General features: G+C 44.7%; 1 protein-coding gene across 1 annotated transcript in view; it reads right to left on the bottom strand.

Moving 5' to 3' along the window:
* Positions 1–23,404, bottom strand: part of plxnd1 (plexin D1) — an 82,592-nt gene that overhangs the window by 47,897 nt on the left and 11,291 nt on the right. The window contains exons 5-9 of the mRNA XM_030117866.1: positions 19,657–19,786; positions 14,144–14,321; positions 13,795–13,903; positions 3,074–3,173; positions 270–368 (exon numbers count right to left, since the gene is read on the bottom strand). Of these exons, the coding sequence (XP_029973726.1) occupies positions 270–368; positions 3,074–3,173; positions 13,795–13,903; positions 14,144–14,321; positions 19,657–19,786 (616 nt within the window). The remainder of the gene's footprint in view (positions 1–269; positions 369–3,073; positions 3,174–13,794; positions 13,904–14,143; positions 14,322–19,656; positions 19,787–23,404) is intronic.

The raw sequence follows: 23,404 nt of genomic DNA, 5'->3' as shown, positions 1-23,404 counted from the left end.
CCAGACAGCCGAGCGGCGAGCAGCATAAGCGTAAAGACGCTCTCACTCGTTCTTCATCTCCGTCCCCCCGTCTCACGGCTCGGAGATCGCCCAGGTTCAGGTTTTACTCGCTCATTGACCCAAATCACAGCACCAAAAACATCCATCTGTTTTTAACTCTGCTGGAAGCAAACACGCCATATGCTTCTGTTTTATTCCAATCATTTTCACAACATGCATTTTGGACAAAGTCCAGGTCCAGCTCCATGGCTGGAGGCGGCCTGCCATACCTCCTGGACGTTGCTCAGGGTCAGAGTGAAGTCCTGGGCCGCTCCCGACGGCGCTGGAGGAACCTCGGAGGCGACCAGGCTGGGGCAGGAAGCGGCGCTCTGAGGTGGGGTGGGGTGGGGGCGTCGGGGGGCAGGAAGAGACAAACAGGAGTTAAAGAAAACAATAGCTGCCTTGCACACATCCGCAACCCAAAATACCTGTCCTGTTTATCTGGAGGAGGAGGAAATGAGAGGGTGAAGTCTCGCTCTGAGGGAAACAACAGTAGCTTCAAATAGAGAGACGGTGAGGGACTAGAAAAACAGGCCCAGCGGACACGGCGACGACGGGCTCAGCAGAGCAGGAGCAGCCCACCTCGCCACGTCGTCACAACCTTCCTCTCAAAAACCTTCTGTCATGTTTGAAAAGAACATAAAAAAAAAAGGGAAATCAGAAAGCTGCCTGAAAAGTGCAAACCTCCAGTGCTTTCACATGTTTGTTTGTCGGCGTGGTGGGAGCTGGGACAGCGCGTCTGAGCAGGATTTACTGTATTTGTTTTAGAAAATCATTTTGACTTCAGTTATTTCTGCGGCTCTTGTGATAAAAAAACAAAAACAAAAAACAAACACTCTTCAAATCAAACACAAATACAAGCTGATTGTTATTTATTAACAGCGTTGTGCTAGTTTCTGAGACTTTTCCAAATGATCAAAATTTACAGTTATTTCTCTACAAGTAATTTGCGTTTCTTTTACCTTTTCTTTTGCTTTTATCTCCCACAGTTAGTCTTCATGTTTCAGTCATAACGCGGCGTTGCTGTGACACATCAGCTGAGCTGAGTGACCGGCTCATTTATTCAGTGCTGCTGAAGCTACACCAGTTATTTGGGAGAGGAGTTTAGTCCTTCTCGGAAGAAGCGGATTTATGAACTCGTGACAACAACAAGAAGCAGCAACAAAACACCGGAGATAAGCTGCCAACACGCAGACAGCGAACAGATACATCTCAGGTACTGGATACAGGCTAATGTTAACCCTTCATCAGGACTGGGACCAAACCTGCTCAATTCTGCATTTCTTCCTGGAAACTCAGAACCAACTAATACTGAGATAAATACAGCTTGAGCAGGATTTCAGGAACTGTGGAAAACATTTCTGCTTCATGCTCACAATAATACAAACACCACTGTGTTTGATGTTGCTAAAAAAATCTGCATCACTACTTGTGTGATATTATAATATCAAGATTATTTTTCCAGTTTTCAAAATGCCAATAGAGATTTTTTTATCTAAAAAAATAGAACGAGCAGAATTTTCCTATTTCCAAGGAGGAACAGTGAGACATCTTTCATGTTCTCACAGGATTAAGGCTTTAAGAGGTGCTTCTCAAATGAACAGGGCTTCAGTACAACAGTAACTCGGATGATGCCAATGCAAACAAAAGCTCAGTGAGCAGAACAGCAGCTGTAACAAGAAACCTCAACAGTTCTGTCTGTGTCGCTAACTTCAGAGTAACTGTGATATAGGAGGATTTATCACTACAGTCATCTCGATGTGCTTCACATGATCAGTAATCAAACTACGCACACAGTTATTTGCACAAACATCAATTCCACAGGGTTTTTTTTTCATCATAAAAACAACAGGCGGCGAGGCAGTTTTACAAAAGGAAGCCCTGCTTTTCCACAGACACAGACGACAGTGGAGAGGAGAAATTCCCTTTTTTCAGGGAAGAAACATTTGCAGAAGGCTCAGAGGTGGAGAGTTCCTGCTGTTGTGGTTGGAGTTAGAGGATAGAAAAAGAGAAAAGAGAAGATCAATGGAGGCGTTTGTTGTGCTCATGCACACCATTAAGAGCGACTTGAGTTCAGTTTTTCAGATGCTGTTGAGGTTTTTTTTTTTTTTTTGCTGTCTGAATGGAAAGTTTACTTGTGCGGACCTGATAAGCAGATAAAGTGACCGGCGGCTGACCAGAGGCCTGTGAGTCACATCCTCTCCCTCTCCTGCCCGACTGGGACGAGCGCTGTGAGCCGGTGGAGTCAGAGCTCCTGCCCTGAGGGCCGGCGTCTGCCGGGCCGCGCAGACCAGGGCTCCCTGGCTCCGCCGCAAAGCTCCAGAGGCGACAGAAATAATATAATGGCTGACTAAGGCCTGACGATGTCAGGGAAATGTCCAAAGGATGTTAGTATCTGGGGAGATTTAATTGGTTTCAGTGAGGCTGCACTACTTTTGGATGCTTTGTGCACTTTTCCTGCCATTTCATGCTCTTGTGCCAAGCGGCGCACGCCCTACAGTTGCTTTGCATTTCAGGTCGTTTCACAAACGTCACAGGGTTTACGTTAGCAAACGCAATCCGCTCGTAGGATAAGGGGGATGTATAAAAACATAGCTGAGAATGTAGGAGTGAAATTTATCTCGTCACTGCCGTCGGGCAGCGCTGACATTTAGAAATAACACAAACACGGGCACAATCTGCGATTGTGAGTCCGCCCGGCCGCACAAAACTGCCAAAAAGAGAAACTTTAGAGCAGGTCACCGGGGCTTTAAAATGGCAACATTATCTTGTTATGGGTCTGTAAAACCAGAATCTCCTGAGATTTTATAGCTGGCTCAAACATTTCCACACACTGGAGTTGAGACACTCGTAACCTCGCTCTGAATTACCACATGATCGCTGTTGCCCAACTCGTCGGGAACCCAGATCATTACGGAACGCTCTGCGGGCAGCAGAGTCTGGATCATGTCTGAGGTTCCAACTAGACAGATATTAATGCTGCGGGCTCCTGAAGGCCGCGTGGAGCTGACGGATGAAAAGGAGAATTACTCACCTCCAGCAGGCCGGGCTTTGACTCATCTTTACTGGAGACGCAGAGGTGATTCTCCGGATCCCAGTAACACTTCCACCTGGCGCTCAGGCAGCTCACACATCTGAGACACAAACGTGGAGACAGTTAAGAAAACGCTGCCGGAGCTGGCACGTTTTCTCATCTCCCTGTGATCTGTTCCCGCGCGCTAAACAGCTAAACACAGCCTGCTTCTTTTTTTTTTTTTTCTTTTTTTTTAAGATGACTCGGCGGCCCGCTCTGATTCAACATAAACTGCGAGGTCGAGCTGATTACAGGCATCAAAGTTTAGCGTTAATAAAAAGAAGCAATGATTAGTCACAGTAACAGACACATTCATTCCACAGTTACAACACAGACAGCAAAGAGGTCAAACTGGGCTGAATCTGCTGAGATGAGACAAAGCACTTCTCCATAAACGCCCCGGCTGCTCACCGCCGATGCGTGTGCGTGCATGCTGCCTCTCGGATCTCTGTCTTTCTTTTGAGTTTTACACCGCCTGCGTGAAGCAATTCTAGGGAGTGAGTCGTTCGGCATCAGCTGGTTGACTTCCTACGATTCATGCCCACCGTTTCAAGACGAGCCAACGTGCAGCTACAGGTTAAAGATGGATTTAAGAAACTGATGGGTGGGAGTGACTCATGGCAATTTTGACAACTGGAGATTGCTGTTTTTGTAAAAAAAAAAATGAGACATTTATATGTTGAATCATACTTATATAGGTCAGGGGATCACAAATCCCTGTTCAAAGAACAAAGCCTACATAAAATTGATCCTATTAACAAGTGCGGCATGTGTTTCCAGAGCCTGACGCATCTTATTTATTTGCGTTGTTTACTGCTACATCTTTACTGTTGACCAGCGTCTTCAAAAAGGCATTAATGAGCCATGCTGCAGCGCCAGATGATGTTCCTTCATTATGACAAACACAAACAGTTGTAGTCTGTTTTGAATTTAGCCCATATATAGCTTCCTCCTGTTGTATACCCACTGGACTATAAAGCAGCCTGGGAGATGTTTTCTAAAAACTGCAGTGGCCAGATTTAGAAAATTTGATTTTTTTTTTTTTTTTTTTTTTCTTAAAGGGGAAACTATATATTTGTGACCGGTTTTTGAAGATTTGTCACAAATAGGCTTAAGGCTGAGAGCCACAGACAGGGTAGGGTAGTCAGAAAGCATTTAGAGGAGGCAATGCCGCACTGATAGCTTTGGTCCTTAAATAACACAAGTATGAAATATCACCCACCGCATCCTTCAAAGGAGCCTTATGCAACTTTATGGAAATAATAATAATAAAAAGAAACAACACATTCAAAGTTGTGGTAAATTTTGCGGCAGAGGGAATTAATGAATCTGCTTGTCCTGCATTCTCATTTACAATGATCTATTAAATGACAATATTTAACTTAAGGTGTATTATTGGGTTAAAAGGTCAGTATCAAATCAAGGTAAAAAGGTAGTCCATCCATCCATAACACACACACACACACACACACACACACACACACACACACACACACACACACACACACACACACACACACACACACACACACATACACTTACACACAACCACACACACACTTGTGCAATCACACCCATGGGTAATTTAGACCCACCTATTAACATAACAAGCATGCTTTGGATTGCAGGAAAAAGCCAGAGTGCCTATAGAAAGCTCGTTGAGGCACAGAAAGGCCCTGATGAAGGACTGCACCGCTACGATACTCATGAAGAGAGCTTTAGACTGAAATAAGCCGTCAACGTGTGTATTTTTCAGGTTGCTCCTGCATCACTGTGGTGTGTAAAGTTAAATATAGGTGACTGCTTTAGAGTTTTTTTTTTCCCCAACTCTTCAGTTTGAGCCTCCTGACCTGCATGCTGTGGGTGGACAGGAGGCTGCTTCGCTGGCTTCCATCTGTCGCCGGCTGCATGTGAGGGTTTTTTTTTTTTTTTTTTTTTTACAGGGCCAAATGAATGAAAAGAAAACTCTGCTGATATTGCACAGTGAGTGCACAGCGAGGAGTGAGCGAGAGAGTGGGTGTGTGTGACACTGAGGATGATGACTGGACACTGGAGAATCACACACACACTGAGCTGTTTTCGTTCTATTGGCCACTAGAACGATAATAAGGGCTTCTGTGGGCTCCTGATGAGCGGAGGAATGTGCTTCCATTTAACCTTTTGAAGACATTCAGATGAGTTAAAAATATTTGTCTGAGAATTTGCGTTTCTGTTTCTACTCAAGAGGTTAACATATAAACACTTAACACAGGCAGGACCGGAGATTTTTATTAGATATTTGAGTCTTGAGACTCAGAATGACAGAATTACAGCTCTTTGAAGCCTTCTCTATTTGTTTTAAGTGAAAGGGAAAGCAAGGTTACTTTGGGTTGTGGGAATATGGCTCCTTGGATGTTATCCTTTAGCTTTTACTTTGAATATTCCCCAAACACAACCAGAGGAGGCCTGACTCTGCTTCTGATCGATGTTTCTTTCTGGAGAAACGGGGATTTTCCTCTCCCCTCCCCACTATCTCTCTCCCCGATGCTCGCCCATACGGGGTCTGTTTGATTTCTCTACTCTATTAAGTGAAGTGTCTTGAGACAAATGTGTTGTATTTGGCAACATAGAAATATAATAGAACTGGTATTGAGCTGAATTGAATTGGAACATATTGTATGTGAACACAGTTTTGTCTGTTTGTTGTTGTATAAATGCTGGAATTGAAGTTCCCATGCTTCCCAGCCGGTGATTAAAGTGACGAGACTAAGAGCAGCCTGCTCCTAACAAAATAATAACACGGTTTCACCACCGAATGGTCAGTGTGGGATTCAATCTGAGGATGACTTCAGCCTTACCACAACGCTTACATTCCTCTGACTCCATCAGAAAGATAGCTTCAGTATGAGGGTTGCTGCTGTGTTTTTTAAAGGACTGCCAACACCTGCAACTACCGCTATGAAATATTTATTATATATTCCTATTTAGTAACAACTACATCTAAATTAACTACATCATCAACATCTAAATTCAATAGTTTTCATTCATCTATCTTCCATATCGTCCTTATTTGAGTTACTGGAGGTTATGCGATAAAATTGGGCAAAGAGCAATGTACACCATGATCAGGTCGGTATTACACAGAGCTACAATCACCTCCAAACACACACGCACACACACACACAAAAACAACCAACCATGTGTTTGAACTGAGAGGAAATCGGAGTAAAACCCATGCAGTCACCAGAACAACTTGCATTTTGAGGCTCCAGAGCTTAATAATTAACAATTAACCTTAAACATGACTGTTGAAGCACACTCACAGAAAACACACGCACGCACGGGGAGGACGTGCCAACGTGAAAATGAAAATGAAAAGCCCCCCTACTGCTCTCAAAGCAGGGATTACTCTTGCAATAGAGCTCAAAAGGTAACCACGACACCACCGTGCTGCAGCAGCTCAATTTGATTAATCACATTTAGAGGAGAGCAACCAACTCAAACACAACAGCAAACCTGCGCGGACACAAACACACAGAGAGGCACTAAGATGTGGGCTGTAATTTGCAGGTGGAGCAGCTTTGCAGCTCTCTCACTAACCGCCGCTGAGACAGATTGTTGCTCTGATTAGGACTGCAGCCTCAGGATGACATATCTGTCAGAGTGTGGCTGAAGTCCTCGCCGTGCTTTGGTTGTTATTGCTCTGGCTGTGACACGTTTGTTTTTAATAGGTATGACACCGGCCACACGCAGGGGTTGTGCGCGAGCGCTGCCGCTTGTTTGCTGATCGGGCGTCGCATGGAAGCGGCCGCGCTCCTGATCTCATGAGGTGTGTCGATAACACGTCTGTCACAGAAGCGCCACAGGTTCAGAAAATAACAGCTGGACTTTTTCCACCGCGCCACAGACTGAACCGCAGCAGCAGCAGCAGCAGCTCTGAGCGTTAACCACATATCCAGCTTCAGCCATTATGGCCAGGCGGAGCAGCTGCAGCTGTGTTCACAACCAGCAGCTGGATAGTGTCAGAGATCAGCCTTTAAGAATGAGTAATGAACACTGAACCCATCACATAATGGATCACATCATCTCTGCTCTCTCTATACAATCCGCCGAGTTCTTCCCATAACTGGCAGTGTAATATAACTACAATGGACTGAAACAACTCTGCATATGAATGAGAGGGAATGTAAAGCACGCTGCATATTGTCAGCTAACACAAAGGTAGCAGTGTTTAAAATCACCCTTTGTTAACTTGTTAAGGACATTTGCATAAAAAATTCAAATGTGTGCATACATAAAAAAAATCGTGACTATATGACTAAAGTCTGTGAATAAATTAGAACAAGGGCGAGGTGACTCTGAGGCACAGAAAGAGAAATGTTTTTGCAAACATTAAGATGGAATGATACTTATTTCAATATACATACAGCATATAGCAACATGTTTACTGGATCGTAGTGATTACTGTATGAGGTATTTAACTACAGTCTCTTCATGCATTTACATAGTGGTTAGTGCTTTGGAGTCACAGTGAGAATGTCTTCATTTCTGTGTGGCATTCGTATTTTTTCCCCGTGCGTTGGATTTCTCCTGCCATCCAAAAACATGTCATGTCCAGGGTGCTCTTAGTCAGCCAAGATTACAGTAACCATAAATGTTCCTGATCATCAGGAAATGTTTTATACTATATAACGATGGAAAAGTCCTGTCATGCACAGTCTGAGTTTGTTTTAAAGTACCAGACTTTTCAAAAAGACACATTCAATTATTATGATTTTAAATGTAGAGTCTACCTGTTATTTTTCCATTATTGCTATTTGACAATGATAAATACAAAGAAATGTCGGAGAATTTCTCTAAAACCTGCTGTTTTACGCTCTTTCATTGGACCATTGCTTTAGCTGATCTGCAGTACGTGTTTTTTTTTTCACTGCTTGGAAGCAAGATGGCCATAACTTTTGCAAACATGCAACTATTTCATGATGTCGCAATTTCATGCCTCTGTGCTCTCTCCCCTCTGTATCTTCCTGCAGGATTTCTGACAGGAGAACTGGAAATTTGTGATCTGTGGCACCTGCCCCCATCAGTGCCCTCTATCTCTATCCTATCTGTGTCTCTTTTAATAACCCCTAACCTCAACAGATGCAGCAGAGAAGCTGCCACCCTCAGTCTGCTGCGGTTTCATGCGAGGGGAGCTTTTCCTCTTCACCATCACCTAACGCTCGCTCATGTGAGAATGTTGGATTTTTTTTTTGTAAAAGAGCTATGAATCGGTTACTCTAAAACTGGCGCTGTGTAATTATGACTGAAATACGTTAACCTCAAGCTACGAGAGATTCCTTTTTTTTTTTTTTATTTTGCTCGTGAATCTGATCGGACAGTGATGGTAAAAATCTGAGTCAGGCTGTCCAATTAGGAGGCGGATGTGCTCCCCTGCCATCGCCTCAGCTGCAGGTCCTGAAAGGTGCGGCAGATATTGGAGATGGGAAAATGTTCACAGAGGTGTCATTAAGATAAAACAGGCTAAGCGCTCGGGGATACAAATGGCATTCATGCCTGCTGTGGATGGGGAACGAGAAAAAAAAAAAAAAAAAAAAGTGTGTGTATCTTCCAGATGGAGTGAAACACCTCCACCGTACGATACGTGTGTGTGAGGAGAGTGTGTCACTGCGTCGCCTCCGGGAAGAGACAGCTGTCCCACACCGGGAATGATAGTGCCTCCAGTGATAGCCGAACTCCGAGGGGCTCTCTGGATGGTGCGGGGTGGAGAGGGTGCAAGGAGATGCAGCGACGTAACCGAAACCGTGTGTGTGTGTGTGTGTGTGTGTGTGTGTGTGTGTATGTGTGTGTGTGTGTGATCTGATTAAAACCAGACGGACTCCTCCGGGCTCTTATCAGCTGCAGCTTTTTCTGTTTTTCCTGACTCCCTTTTTTCCTTCCACTAAAACACCTCTCCAGCATCACCACCCACGTACACACTCACGCTCCTCGCCCGACTTAACACCGACAGTAAATACTATGTGAAACTGCCCACCCCGAGTCATAATGACCACGCACACACACACACACACACACACACACACACACACACACAGACACTAAATACACAGCTGGGCTCTCGCTCTCAGGGCCCCTGAGTGGACACAGCGGTTAAACACACATCCTCAATCACGTCTCTGTCAACCAGAAATACGCTCGGACGAAAAGATCGGTTTCACGGAGAGCAATGGAGTGGGGGGGGGGGGGGGGGGGGGGGGGGGGGGATAGAGACAGGCAAGAAGGGGGGGGGGCTCGTCACAACTCGAGACACATAGAAAGCAAATAAAACACAGAAGGAGTGTGTGCGTTTGGGAGTGTGACACACACACACGGCGGGTGAGAGGAGCGGAGTGAGAGGGCAGGTTAGGTGTTTGTCCGGCCGGGCCGAGTGTGGAGATTGGAATGCTTTCGTCTGGTTGTCATTAACACTTTACCCAGTGACAGCTTCAGATGTGTCGAGGGAGAGCTATCCAAACACACTCACGCACAAACACACACATTATTCCAAAAAAAAAAAAAAAAAAAAAAACCTGCCAACTGATGCTTGATATCACCTTCTGAAACTGTGTAACCCATGAAAAATGATTCGATATTTCACACAAACACAGAATGGTGTTTTTCTCTCAGAGTATTTGCTACAAGATGCAAACTTCTTGAAACATGTTGTGTTCTTGGATTTTATATCTGGCATTTAAATGATGCATCGGAGACGAGACGCCGAGGCCGGTCTGCGAGGGTGTTTGTGATTTCGCCGTGATTGATTCAAGCTGATGTAAGTCTTTGAGCAGATGTGCCCGGGGGAGACGGATGTTTCCCTTTATTCATTGTGTCTGCTGAGCTCAGCGATGTTGTGCCATAAATATTTGTAATAACAGCTTAGGAAAGTGCGGCTAATAATCCCGGTAGACCTGGATGGCTAACTGTTAAACGTGTGAGATTTGAGTAATGGCACGCCTGTCCGTGAGTCGAGTGAGTCACTCTCACATCCTGTCTGTTCTCAGACTTCGGTATTATAGGTCAAACAAACTGCTCAGCAGCGTTGCACCAGTCAAAAACGACTCGATTACTGTTACAAGGTATCGGTTTAGAAATCAGAGGACTCAATTCACCAATACCTGAAGGCTGTAGCTGTTGGTTACTTGGAAGAGAAGCTCTTGCTTCATTTTTAATTGTCTCTGTCCATCAGGATGTGTTGAGAATGTTTTTCGCGGGGCTGCATTGTTGTCGTGTTGTTCTGACACGCCAGCTGAGCTGTCAGCACTGTGAGGTTCAGCGTCACGAAGGTTTCTCAGTAACTTCAGCTGAAGTCACATCAGTGATTCGGGGGAAGATAATCTATAATCTGAATGCGGAAACTTCTTGATACAAACTGATTCATGAGCTGAAGACAAGCAGAGAGAAGCAGAAGCAACGAGACTGAAGAGCTGCAAACGTGCAGCGGGCAGCAGACGCATCAAATTAATGTAAGATAACAGGATTCAGCGCCGATAAATTAGGACAGGTTGTGAAAACAGAAGATCGAACACCTTGCTGCAAGGAGGGAAGCCTTAATTCAGGATTAATTAAGAACTCTTCCTCTAGTAAACAGGAGTTTAGAGTAATTGTCACCATTAAACAACAAGCTTTGACCACTGCTACAGTTAAGAGTTGAAGAGGACAGAGAGAAACAGCAAGTCTGAAACTGCCTCCATGTTTAAACAAGTAATAAGCTCATTACAACCTTATTTTTAACAGAGTGGCAGTGACCAGCAGCAGTAAAGCATTATTCCCAACATCGCTGCTCACTGCTGTAACTTCTCAGACTAGACGCCGGAGACACACGATCCTCATGTTTGATACAAGTATTATAAGATGTACTGCGTCAGGTGTGAGGATGCAGTCCATCCACTGACATCCTGCTCGTTCCTCATACTTCAAAACTGTTATAAATATTTTGTAGTAAGTCTTACACCCTAATGAAATCTTATAATCTTTTTCATCTCAGTCACACTGAAGCTAAATTCAGTTTTACAAACGAGTTTTAATAAAATATGAATACCCTCTGTTTATCTCTTTTCATTTGTTTTTCTAAATTAAAAGATAAGGTAATGCACTTTCTTTTTTTTTTTGTTCTTGCTGCCTCCCCGAGGCTCCCTGGACCCCCTCATGGGAGGAACCGCCCATAATGTGAAAATAAAATTTAAATTGATTAATCAATGAGCTGAAGAAGTAGAGATGGCTTTTTCTTTCTTTGTGTGTGTGTAAATGCTGGAATAAAAACATGAAATAGCAAACCTTTAACTTTATTTTTCAATTAGTCAGTGCAGACAGAATGAACTGTTGGCCACTTTGATAAATGATTCCTGAGACGTCGCTGCTTCTCTTTGCCCGGAGTGACAGGAAAGCATCTTTTGATTTTTGACTGTCACCACTCCGACCACACCCGTAACTAATTATTCATTGGGGAAAAAAATAGCAGATTAATAGATAATGAATTTAATTGCAGCTCCAAAATGTGGTTTATTGTTGATCACTCTGGCAGAAGATCCAGAATCCCACTGACGATATCATCTAACCTTGTTTTGCATAAGATAATTAACCACATCGTTGATTGAAAATTTCCTCCACTGCCAGTTTTGTAACTTTCATTTGTGCTCATATACTGAAGTGAAATGTGCTGACAGATTTCCAGTCAAATAAATAAATTAGGAGCAACGTACAATTATAATGCTGCTGTTCTGACATTGGCTGTTTACACAGATGTTCAGGAATCAGGATCTAATAACATGTGAAAAATGTGAGTGACAGGTTTTTCTTAAAGCACCAAACAAAGAGGCTCTGCTATTGGGTTTCACGGAGAACAAGTGGCTCATAAGACTCTCTTTAGGGATTATTAAAAAAAAAAAAAAGAGGGAAAAAAAGCAGCATGCAGTGATTAAAATCAGATAGAGTATAGCAGTTCCACACTTTGCGGCACATTGCTCATCCTGTGAGAATGGCACTTTGCTCATTATCACCTTCGACAAACCGCCGTCTAATTTCACACTCGCGGACCTCGCCGAGCACCGGGGCCACGTGCACATATTGGGTGCAGTCTTGCACACATGTACCTGCAACTGCTGTCTTCACACCTCGAAAGTGCTTTCAAAAAGTGAACAAAAGGGACAAACCCAAACGCTTTTGAATCAAACACACACACACACACATGCACACACACACCCGCGTTGATGGCCCTCCGAGCCGCAGATCTGCCAATCAGATAAAAGTGGATCCTCTGACATGGTCCAAACATGCAGCAGGAAGCCAGCTGGACGGCCTCCAGATATGAGAGAACCCTCTTTGTGACCGGGCCACGCAAGTCACAGTCCTTCACAAAAACAAACATCGACAGCATCGGCCAGACGTACACGTCTAATTTCCTTTGGCTTAGCGTTTACAGCATATTAATCCCACATTTGATCCTGCACTGAGAATCCCTGAGCAAGCCAAACACACAATAAGCCCTCCAAGAGGACATGTCGGCAGCATTTACCACAGAGGCCTAAATAGAAAGCAGAAGATGAGAGGAGGAGGTTATGAACAAAGTGGACTGGCGGAGCGGAGAAGCCCTGCTGTTCCTCCACCGCTCAGCTTTCAAACGAGACCCACAGCTACTTCATCTGAGTTTTGGAAAGACTATAATTGAGGTTTATTGTTATTTATGTGTCATTAGGGAAAGTTTGTTTTGAAGGATCTATGGCGATATTGAGAACCGAGCAGAAGAGTAAATAACCAGTCGACTTCCTGAAGTCAAAATACTTCATTACTCAGAAGGAAAATACTGCAACTGGAATTTGGCTCGGGTAAAAGTACATGAACATTAATAGCAGATCGCAGCTGAGGTATTAAACGCTAAAGTGCTCATTAAGGAAACAAGAAGCCTCGCGTGAGTGATATACGATTACATTTCTCATAATTAGATTATTACTGATGCATCAGCGCTCCACTCCGGTTTTACTGAGGTTCCTCTGTGTGGAGACAGTTTCAACTCGTTAATGTGTCTTCAGTAGTCCAGAGGCGGATCCACACGTCCCCTCCACAGAGTCACCAGATAAATCTAAAGGGTCACAAGATGATTAATTTGGTACTCCAAGGGAAAAGAAATGCTTTATAAATTTCTAGTGATGTTGAGGACTTTTCTCTTTTTGGGGGTGAAACACTGGAGAATGTAAAGGCTTTTATGTCATTTTTCAGAGCAGGATTCAGTCTTTGGTGGAGCCGCTAATGACTGTGAGCTTTCTGAAATGTGACATGAGACTCAAACCACAGACGGGGCCTGTGGTGAGGGGTCAGACAAACACAAGTCTGGGACTCGCAGGCCGAGCTTTAGAAATCGTTATTTCAGACACGGCCTTCAACTGAACAGCAGAGACCATGCGGTGGTGTAAAAATCTGGATTTGAGGGGTCTTCTGTGTGATGGATGGATGGACGGATGGATGGATGAAAACAACAGCAGCCGGATGGAGATACTTTAGGAATTAAAGTACTCGCGCGGTACTTTCGTAAAAGTTTTTCATCCCTGGACCTAATCGCCTGAATGTGGATAGAGCGGACTCGCGCCGATACTGTAAGTCGGCCAAGAGTCATTAAATCTGAACAAATGGAGAATTTGAGATAAACGGTGGCGACAATGAACGTGACTCACGACATCTTGGGGTGTATTGCTCCAGTCCTCTCGCAGTCGTAGATGATGAAGCTGCCTGATACCACAGATGTGCCATTCACTTTTATCGCCACAGAAACAGTCAGATGATCTGGAGGAACAAAGGAATGTAGACAACATTGCATGTGTCAAGCAATGGAGATGGTATCGCTGTCATAACACAAACGAGACAGCAAGACATCCGGCTGCATTTTGAAAGATGAAAAGGGAAATTACATTTGTTCTCGTAGGGGTAAAAAAAAAAAAAAAAAAAAAAAAAAAAGCTGAGAGTGGCGGCAGTGTGGGAAGCTGTTGGCACGCGGCCCACGGGGACGCCGCTCTGGAGGCTCACCTTTGCCACGGGGGATCGGCTGGAAGCTGTCCGGGGGGAGCAGGGGGCAGGTCTGGATCTGAGCCGTGCCGTAGTCCAGGTGCACCGTGGCGTCGGTGGAGACGCCCGGCCGGTACTCGCACTCCACCCGGGAGCCGATCAGGTCGGGGACGCTGCCGTTTATCAGGATGCCAACGTTCTGCAACGAAAAACCGAAGCAGGGATATAAATAACAGCTCACGGTAATTTAAATGAATTGGAAATTTTACTCCCCTCCACGCTGACGAACGCGCGTTTCAATCCAGTTTCTGTACAATTAGTCAGTGATGGAGGGTAAACAGTGGAGCCTCGACTTCAAGACCGCTGAGGAGTTTGGGTGGAGAAACGGAGTAACTAATGTGTAATGAAGAAACAGATGGCGCGGCGCTGCACTCACGTCTAAATCTGGGTACGTGATTAAGTATGACAGACATATAATGAGAAACATAACACCTCACCGACATGTCTGAATTTCAGCTGAGTGATTTCAGCGTGATAAAAAGAAGAAGCCGAGGATGAGGAAGGGAGGGGAGGATTGTTAGGCGGAGAGGAAGAGTGTGATGACATCTTCCCGGGGCTCAGCAGGTAGGAGCTGAAGTGGCCAGCGGCATGTGTGAACACGCCTCGCAGATACGCTCTATTGTTCACCGGGATTGATCATTTCCTGGCCGGGGTCCCGACGTCCTGACTGCTGCTTCCTGTTTGTGGGGAGACCAACTTGAGCAGAGTTTCCTGTGTTTAGATCAGGCGGCAGCGGCGGCGGCGGTAGCCCGTCCACAATGACCTTCATGACAAGCAAATATCCACAATTAATGAACCAATTAAGGACCTGTCGGCTTTGACTCTCGTCTAATTATGATCTGTAATTAAAGGTCAAATAGTGTCTATTTCCGAGTGTCAGATTTCACTGGGCTAATTATCGCATTGGAATCCTTCTGTTACTTGATATACTGACTGGGAGAAATTACCGAAAACAACAGTTTGCGTGTCAGGCTGCCCTGCAAGTATGATGCAGGTGCTCTTTTAACCACAATATATTATTCTGACAAGCTTGATTAAAATCAGTGTTGCAACCCCAGGTCTTGTGATTTCACGCATCATTAATCTCCTCTCCGTGTGTTTGTGGGTTTCTGTCCGTCTCTCCGGTTCTCCCTCCTCTGCTTGAAGCGGCGCTGTGGCGCTCTCTGAGCGCGATGGGGGCTACGTAAGCCCCCTCTGATCGGGAGCGTTGAGGGAAGCCGGTCGGTCTTACTCTACAAGCCTCTGGGCTCAAAGCTTGGCCTGAGAGGATTCTTCTCTCTCTCTCTCTTCATTTCCAGCCAGACTGCCAGCCATGAATGTCTTCATGTCTAATGATGCAGAACTGATGATACAGTTGACTCTTGCCCAGGTTTCGGCGATGCAATCTTTTTTCAGATCCATTTTCTCCTGACTTTTCTAAAGCTACATTAGTCTAGTGATCTGAACACGCTGATAAATGGGTCTTCATTAGAAAAAAAGAAAAAAGAAAGATCGTCATCTCAGTGGGATGAAAAAAGGTGAATTTCTGTTTTAAAAATGTCTTTTTTTGGAGGGGAATATATGGCTTAGTTGATGTGGATATTTCATTCATCGTGTATTTCCTGACAGTGGATTTAGCAGTTTCAGTGCAGACTTTGCATGTTCCCCCTTTGGGTTTTCTGTCTGGCTTACTCCAAAATACAAAAACACGCATTCGAGGTAACTCTCTGTGACTCTAAATTGTATGTAAGCTGTAGGGTTTGTGTCGTCCTTCCTCGGAGGTCAGCAGGGATCGACTCCGTCACCCCGCAGCGCCGACTCGGACGGAGGCATGACGGTAACTCGAGGGATCTGCGGGGGCCTGCGAGGAGTGGACGGCAGGGAACGTTGCCTCAAAGTAGGTCATTCCCTCAACCTCTGCGGCTGCTGTTTAGCGGAAGGAGCACGCAGGCATTTGACCGGTGGGTGTCGGGTCAGGCGTCGCTTCTAATGACAGGTAGCGCGTCACCGAGATGCTAATTTGTTCCAGCACTCAAGTTCAAGTGTGGAAATCCCATTCCTTGGTTAGAAAGGGGCAGCCAACCGCAAATAGTAGTTATACAAATTCAACAACCCATAAAAAAAAAAACATGTCTTGTAGGTATAAGACAAAAAGGTTCACTTCTATAAATAAAATTCTAGTCAATTCTAAAAAGGTAGACTGTCGGAGCAAAGTATAGTTTAGGTACTAGTGCTTATATGTTTTACTTTTCGGAAAGCAGAAGTAAATAAATGACTTTAGGGAGGGAAGGACTTGATTCTTTTGAAGTTACAAATGCATTGTTTGGTGTATGAAGCCTAATTTGCACAAATGCTGCAATTTAGAATCACAGACTGCTCTAAAAATACAGTTCTATTTTGTTTTTTAAAAAAGAGAGTTTTCTGACATCCACATTAAATTCTACCGTTGTGCAGATTATTGTATTTTAAGTGTGTGTGATTTGCATCTGGTGCATAAATCAACGTCTCATCGTTCCAATACACAGTCCTGACGATGAACCAACAGAAATATGACAAAGTTAATTATTATTCCACACACTGCACACACTGATACAGGTGAATCTGGACCACAGCGGTTTGTTGCTTTATTGTTTTGACTGTCCAACTCACCATGTCTTCTGGGCTCTGTAGTCAAAGTGGCATTTTTCTGCAATTGCTTCATTTTTACTTTTTCCCATCCAACCATTATCTATAAGGCTTTATCCACAAAAAAACAGACAGTCACCTAAAGGCAATTTATACCATTTTTTTTAAGCTCACACACATTTTTGAACTGTGGGAGTAAACCTGAGTACCTGAAGAAAACCCGCACAAGTGCAGGGAGAGCGTGGAGAATCCACACAGAAAAGGCCCCGAGTTCAGACTCTAACCATCAAACTGGCACCCTGGAGAGCAAATTTATAAAATACTGCAATATAAAACACCTTCAAAAAAATAAGTAAGAACAGACATTTCTGACAGGTGAGGCCTGTCAGAAATTCTACACTCGAAGTGTTCTTGACATACAGTTTCAAGGAGTTTCATCGCTTTTTAAAAGGCGTCAGAGTGGAGCGGGTTGGAGATCTCTGTCCTGCCCGCATGTGCAAATCTTCTAACATGATCTTTGTATTAGTGAAAAGTCTCATGTTTTCTCCACAAGTAGGGAAAAGACCACAAAAATTTCTGGGAATCAAGTGTAAGTTGGACTGAAGCGGATTACAAGCCTTCTGTTTTTGATTTTATCAAAGTGCTTTGCTTTCTTTTCATATGTTCTTTCCCATGTTTTTTTCTGCCTCTTTCTCCCACGCTTCAACCTAGAAAATCACTACAGATTAAGACCTTTTGTCTACTGACAGTTGGGGACCCTCACATCTCAATTAAACATCTACATTTATTTATTATTTATTTATTTTTTTGCAGTCGACACATCAGCAGACAGTCTTCTACCCACGTTTCATTGCCTTGAAAAAATCAGCTGTGCATAAGTTTACAATTCAATTCATCACATTCAGCTAACATCAGATACCACGTATAACAATGCATATTTTGGACTCCGCGAAAGACTGGAGCCTCACGAGGGACGAGATCCAGTGAAGCAGAATCCAAAATGTGTCGTAATGATGTGGGCCGATGGTGTCACTTTCCCTCAAACTTCACTCCAGCTGATCCTGGAAGTGTTCTGGTTGCACAAACGCATTACAAATGTTGTGCTGGGCTGTGCATTCATTAAAAGAACCGAAGTGTTTTGGAGGAAAAGGAAACTCAGTCAAGACAAATGCATTCTGCCGTCGTTTCTTTGTGCATGAATATGATTGTTTTCCCTCCGCAGAGGCTCGGAGCGGTTTTGGCTCTGTCAGGACTTCATTGTAATTTTCGTCTCAGGTGTGAGAAGCTCCTCCGTCGCAACCGTTTACAGCAATATCCAACAACAATAGACGCTCAAATCCAGCAATTTCAGCTTGCATGTTGCATTTTTTGCGATAGGGATTGTACAACACCTTCGGCATTGTAGGGAGTTAAACGAATTCATGTGTGTTGCAGTCTTGAGACATTTCCTCTTACATTGAAGAAGTTAGAGTCCAGATTGCAACCATCTGGACAGCTACGTGCTTTTTGTTCTTGGGGATACGGCGCTTCAGGACATTCAGTTTGAAATAACAATAGCAGAGGCATGCCGAGCGTGAGCGATGCTGCACGTTCAGCGTATAGAGCTTAAATATCAAAGGTTAAAAGCAGCTGAATACTTTGTTGCTAAATGTTTCCGTGGCAGCTGTGTGTTTCACAGTTTAGCACAACGGACCTCAGACATGTGACTTTGTGTTGAGGGGTCACTGTTTAGTCTGAAGGCTCCTCTCAGAGCGGTGAGCACCGAGAGAAACGGCTAAACAAGTGGATGAATGTCACGTTTGAAAACGTCTGCGTCCTGCTGCAGCGGTTTCACAGTTATCATGTTGTGTGGCTTTGGAGGTTCATGCTTTCCTGTTTGATTCCCTCGTAGTTCTTTTTGCTCTGGGGTTTCGTGTCTAGTCGTGTTACCCGTCCTGCCGGTCGCCCGTCCATCACAGTGCAAACACAGACAGACTCACACACACACACACACACACACACACACACACATACACATGTTCAGGCCTGCTGGAGATTCAGAGTCACCAAACAACCTCAAATGGATATTTTTGGAACCGGATTGATGAAACTGATGCACTCAGAGAAAACACACACACACACACACACACACACACACACACACACACACACACACACACACAGGGAGAACATGCAGACTCCAAAGCTAACAGGTGACAGTCTGACTGTGAGGGGAGAGGGCGAACCACTACACCACAGCGCAACCTTGACCTTGAGTAATGTTTTCAAATATCTCGTCATGTCTGTCTTTAGCTGATGTTGTTATGTCTGACATTTGTCCGCCGTGTTTATCTCCAGGTCACATGCAGCCAAGTCTAGCTTCAATCTTGTCTGCTAAAACTAAAAATCTGTCCTTGTGTCCATTTCAGTCCGTCTGTTTAACTCCTGTCGCCTGACCTGTCTGGAAACCCTGCCGTCTACCTGCTTTTTATCTGTCTGTTCCCTGCCGGCCCCCCCCTCCACCCCCGCCGCCCCCTTTGGATTAGTTTTGGGTCTGTGGTTTTCAGTTGGACTACACCTTCAATAAAGATCCCTTTTTTGTTTGAAGCGCCGTCTGCCTCTGCTCCCCGCCGTCCCCGCGCCCTGACAAGCGGAGCAGGGAGCTGCGGCGGCTAACAGCACAGGCGTGATTTTTATCAGCGGGCCGTAATAATAGGCTCGACAATAATAGTGAGAGGTGTCGGGTTATAAAGGCAGTCACGGGACGCCGGCCTTAAATAAACTGCCCCCATTGCAGCCATAAACCTCACGAGGACAAACGGTCGCGTCTATTTGACTTATGTAAAAGACGGGACGGCAGCTGAAATGCACGGAGAGGCTGTGAGCCGTACCTTGATGTCGGCGGCGATGCTGATCTCTGGGGGCGTCAGGGTCATGGACGGACACTGCTGGGGGCCTTCGCTCATGCTGATCCAGGAGCGAGCCAACTGGCCCTGAGCGCACTCCTTCTGGATGGTACATCTGGATGGAAAAACATAGATTTAATGTCACATTTCAGTCTTATCACATCGTATCTGTCATATTTTTGATTGAATAGATTTCATTCTTGGGTTTTTCTTCCCCCCCCCTCCGCTGTAACACCCAAATTCAATCAGCATTCCCACATTTTCTCTGTTTCCCTGCACAGAAAACGTGACTTGCCCGTATCAGATTATGACCACCTCGGAGATACTGATTGCTTGTCATCGCTGCAGCAGGTAATCGAGACCGCCGCTCCGCCACGTCGGCGCGCGAACGCCGAGCCTCAAATTGAACATTTTCATCCTTTGTGGGAGAGCGCGAACTTTCGTGTTTCCATTTCATTCCAGAACTCGACGAAATTCTCACTGTTGGGTTTCATGGTCGGCTTCCCACAGATTTATGAGGTGCTCTGGTCTCCTAATGTCACATTCAGACCCCGGCTGTCAGTTTGCTTGGCTCAACACAAGAGACTACTTGACTTCAGGTCATACACATTGCTATGGTAACCCATCCCTCAGGCGCCAAAATCAAGGGCCAGTTACAGATAGCAGAATAATAAAACTACCCGTCTTGTTCAGACCAGTTTTCTAATCTGCATGGACCAACAGTGCGCCCATGAATGTGCGTATTTATTTGCCGGGACACGCACAAAAAGCATACTGTGCGTGTGTGTGAATGCCAATCTGTGAGTATAATGAAAGTCTATAGCAGATGAATTGTTAAGAGGTCATTCAGCCACCAAGGTGGCCTCGCATTCTGACTTTTGCTCCTCTAATGAATTTGGACGCTGGCACAGAGCTCGGTTCATCTGCAGCACACACTGGAAGGACAAAGTGACCTCAGAGCGAGGAGGAAAACCAAAGAGGCCCCATTTACCATCGTCCTAACATGCCTCATAATGAGTTTGGCACATCTCACTTCCCCCTCACACTTTCACAGATTTTTTTTTTTTTCCCCTTTGTGGAAAAAAACAGTAGAAGTGTGTCTGTGAGGCCGCATCCCCGATGTGTTTGTGTCCGAGAAAAGTGATTGTCCAGATTCCTGGTCCCATTGGCACTTAGGGACTCAGAAAGGCCGAGAGGTCAGCCACTGTGCTAAAAATAGAAACGGGCCGCTCGGCAAAGCCGCGGAAAAAAAACCCACAGACACAAACAAACTCATAAAATCCACACACACATTCTCACCCACCTCAAGAGCCACAATAAAACTGATTTAGAAATAAACAGGCTAATTCACCAAAAAATGCGACATTAGCTTAGTTGTTGATGTAATCTTTCTCTTAAAAGTCACTTTCAGAGTATCTCAGGCTATCGGGGCTTCAGGGTGCGAGCACCACAACGGCTTTTTGTATAACGCTTCATTTCTAAGATATCAAAGACGTCATGAAAAGAAAACACACCATCAGAAAAACTTTGAGCGCTCAGGCTAAATCAGAATTCCAGAAATCGGATTTTTCACCTTTGCGAGCTGCCAGACTTTGTCTCTGTGATCAGAGCTGTTGAACCATGTGAGCCTGAACGCAGCCGCCGATCCCGTGCCAGGGTCTGTTGGGTTTTCCAAAAAGTCAGACTGAAGGTTACCATGTTTTTGCTCCCGGGGTCAGGTCAGGGTCAGGCTCCCGATTTAGTAACTTTTTCAATCACTTCTTGAGATTCACTCGACTTAGAGTCAAGTGTTGCCACCAATTTAATAAATCTTCCTACTTTTAAACCATTTTATCATTTTATATTTTGTTCTGAACTGCTCTTGTTCTTATTTCATTTTTTTCCTTGTTGTTCTGTTGTGCTCCCATTATATTTCATTTTACCACAACCTATTGCTTGTCTGATTATTGTTGCTGCTTTTTGGTTATCAAAAATATATGCTATTATCACTACTACGGAAAAAGGTCGCAGTTCCAATCAGCCTCTGATGATAAACACTAGTTATCTGCTGTATATCAGCCTGGGAGCATTATTACTGTACTGTGTCAGTCTGCCATAATCGGCTGTAGCCCATTACTGCTCATTCAACAAGAAAATCCCAAGCTTTCAGGATATGTATGTGACATGAATGAGACATACAAATTAAATACGGAAAAATCTCTACAATAGTCGAATTGAGTAATACTCAAATTGCTGCTCAAGTTTAAAACTTACACAGATTATTGGCTGTGAAAGTATTGAGATTTGATTTGATTTTTCAGCCCTGTCCTTAAAATCTTCGCAAAACACAAACAGGCTGTGAGCCGTGCAGGCGCAACGGGATATACTGGCACTTCGTTCTCAAGAAAAAAAAAAAAAAACTCCCACTTTCGGGTTATCGTAGATCAAAAGTGTCTTCCTTGTTTTCCATCTGGAAGAATATATTTAGATTATCCAGTAAACTCCAGATTTTATCTTTAAGCTCCGAATATCTCATAAATGCCAGTTGGTATAAACTGAAACAGGCATCCAGGAAACTTCATCTCGCCATCTCAAAAGAAAAAAAGACATTCAGTCTCTGATGAACATCAGCAAACACCGTGGGAGAAGAAAACAAGTGGTCCAGGTCAGGTCATCATGTCTTCTCCTTTCAGTAATTTTCAATCTTGCACCAAAATACATGAGTGTCATGTAAATCTGCTGAAGTGCAGCAATGGAAACAAACGTCTTCCTTTTATCTGAGAGTGTGGAAGACATAATAAACAATTAACACAGGAAAGAGACATATATCCATATGTCTATATATACACACACACACACAGACACACGCTCTGCATCTGCTTCCTGCAGCCTGCTGACTTTAAAAGCTTTGCGAACAGCTCCTTAAAATAAACACAGGCAACATATTGCAGCTAAAATATGACCTGAGAAAACTCATCACCTCCTGAGTGTCTGTACGTCAGATAAGGTGAGAAGCCAGAGAGGCTGTTAAACAGCAGGAGAACATGTCAACTTCTAACCACACACACACACTCACACACACACACACGCGCGCACGCTGACGCGCAGACACACACAGAGTAACAGTGAGATAAGCACATGCAGATAAGCATGATAATTTGTGAGCAGCAAAGACTGCATGTGATGCATAATTTGATTCAAATAAAGATATTAAAGTGCTTTCTTGTGACATGTGGCAGATTAAACCGACTCCAGCATGAAAAGAGTGATCAAGGACTAAAGCTTTATCTCTGGCGGGGAAACTGGCTCCCTTTTTTCAGACAACAATGCAGACGCCGACAAATGAACAGACATGTTTTTAAGCTCCCTCTACATGCAGACGCGTCAGAGAAATGCATAAAATCAAACTGGCACCGGCTGAGATGGCGAGATCTGGTGGTCCTTCCCCTACAGTCCATGGCTGAATGACGGAGGAGACCATCCAACCCCCCACCACCACCACCCCCCCCCCCTGGGCTCCGAGGGCCGCAGAGCCGGCCCAGCGGCCGGCCTGACCGGCCAAACAGCGCATCAAACGCACACACACACACACTCATGACATCAGCTCCCTGGCCTCTGAGAGTCAGACAGCGGCGCACACTCACAGTGACACTTACACACAGGCTCACACACTTTGACATTTCCTTGTCAAAAGAAGCAGTGTGCGCTCTCCCTCCCACCGCCATCATCACAATCAACGCTCCTTTGTAGGGAG

Source organism: Salarias fasciatus, chromosome 20 (genome assembly GCF_902148845.1).
Source record: "Salarias fasciatus chromosome 20, fSalaFa1.1, whole genome shotgun sequence".
NCBI lineage: Eukaryota > Metazoa > Chordata > Actinopteri > Blenniiformes > Blenniidae > Salarias > Salarias fasciatus.
This window is presented reverse-complemented; position numbering and strand designations above follow the sequence as displayed.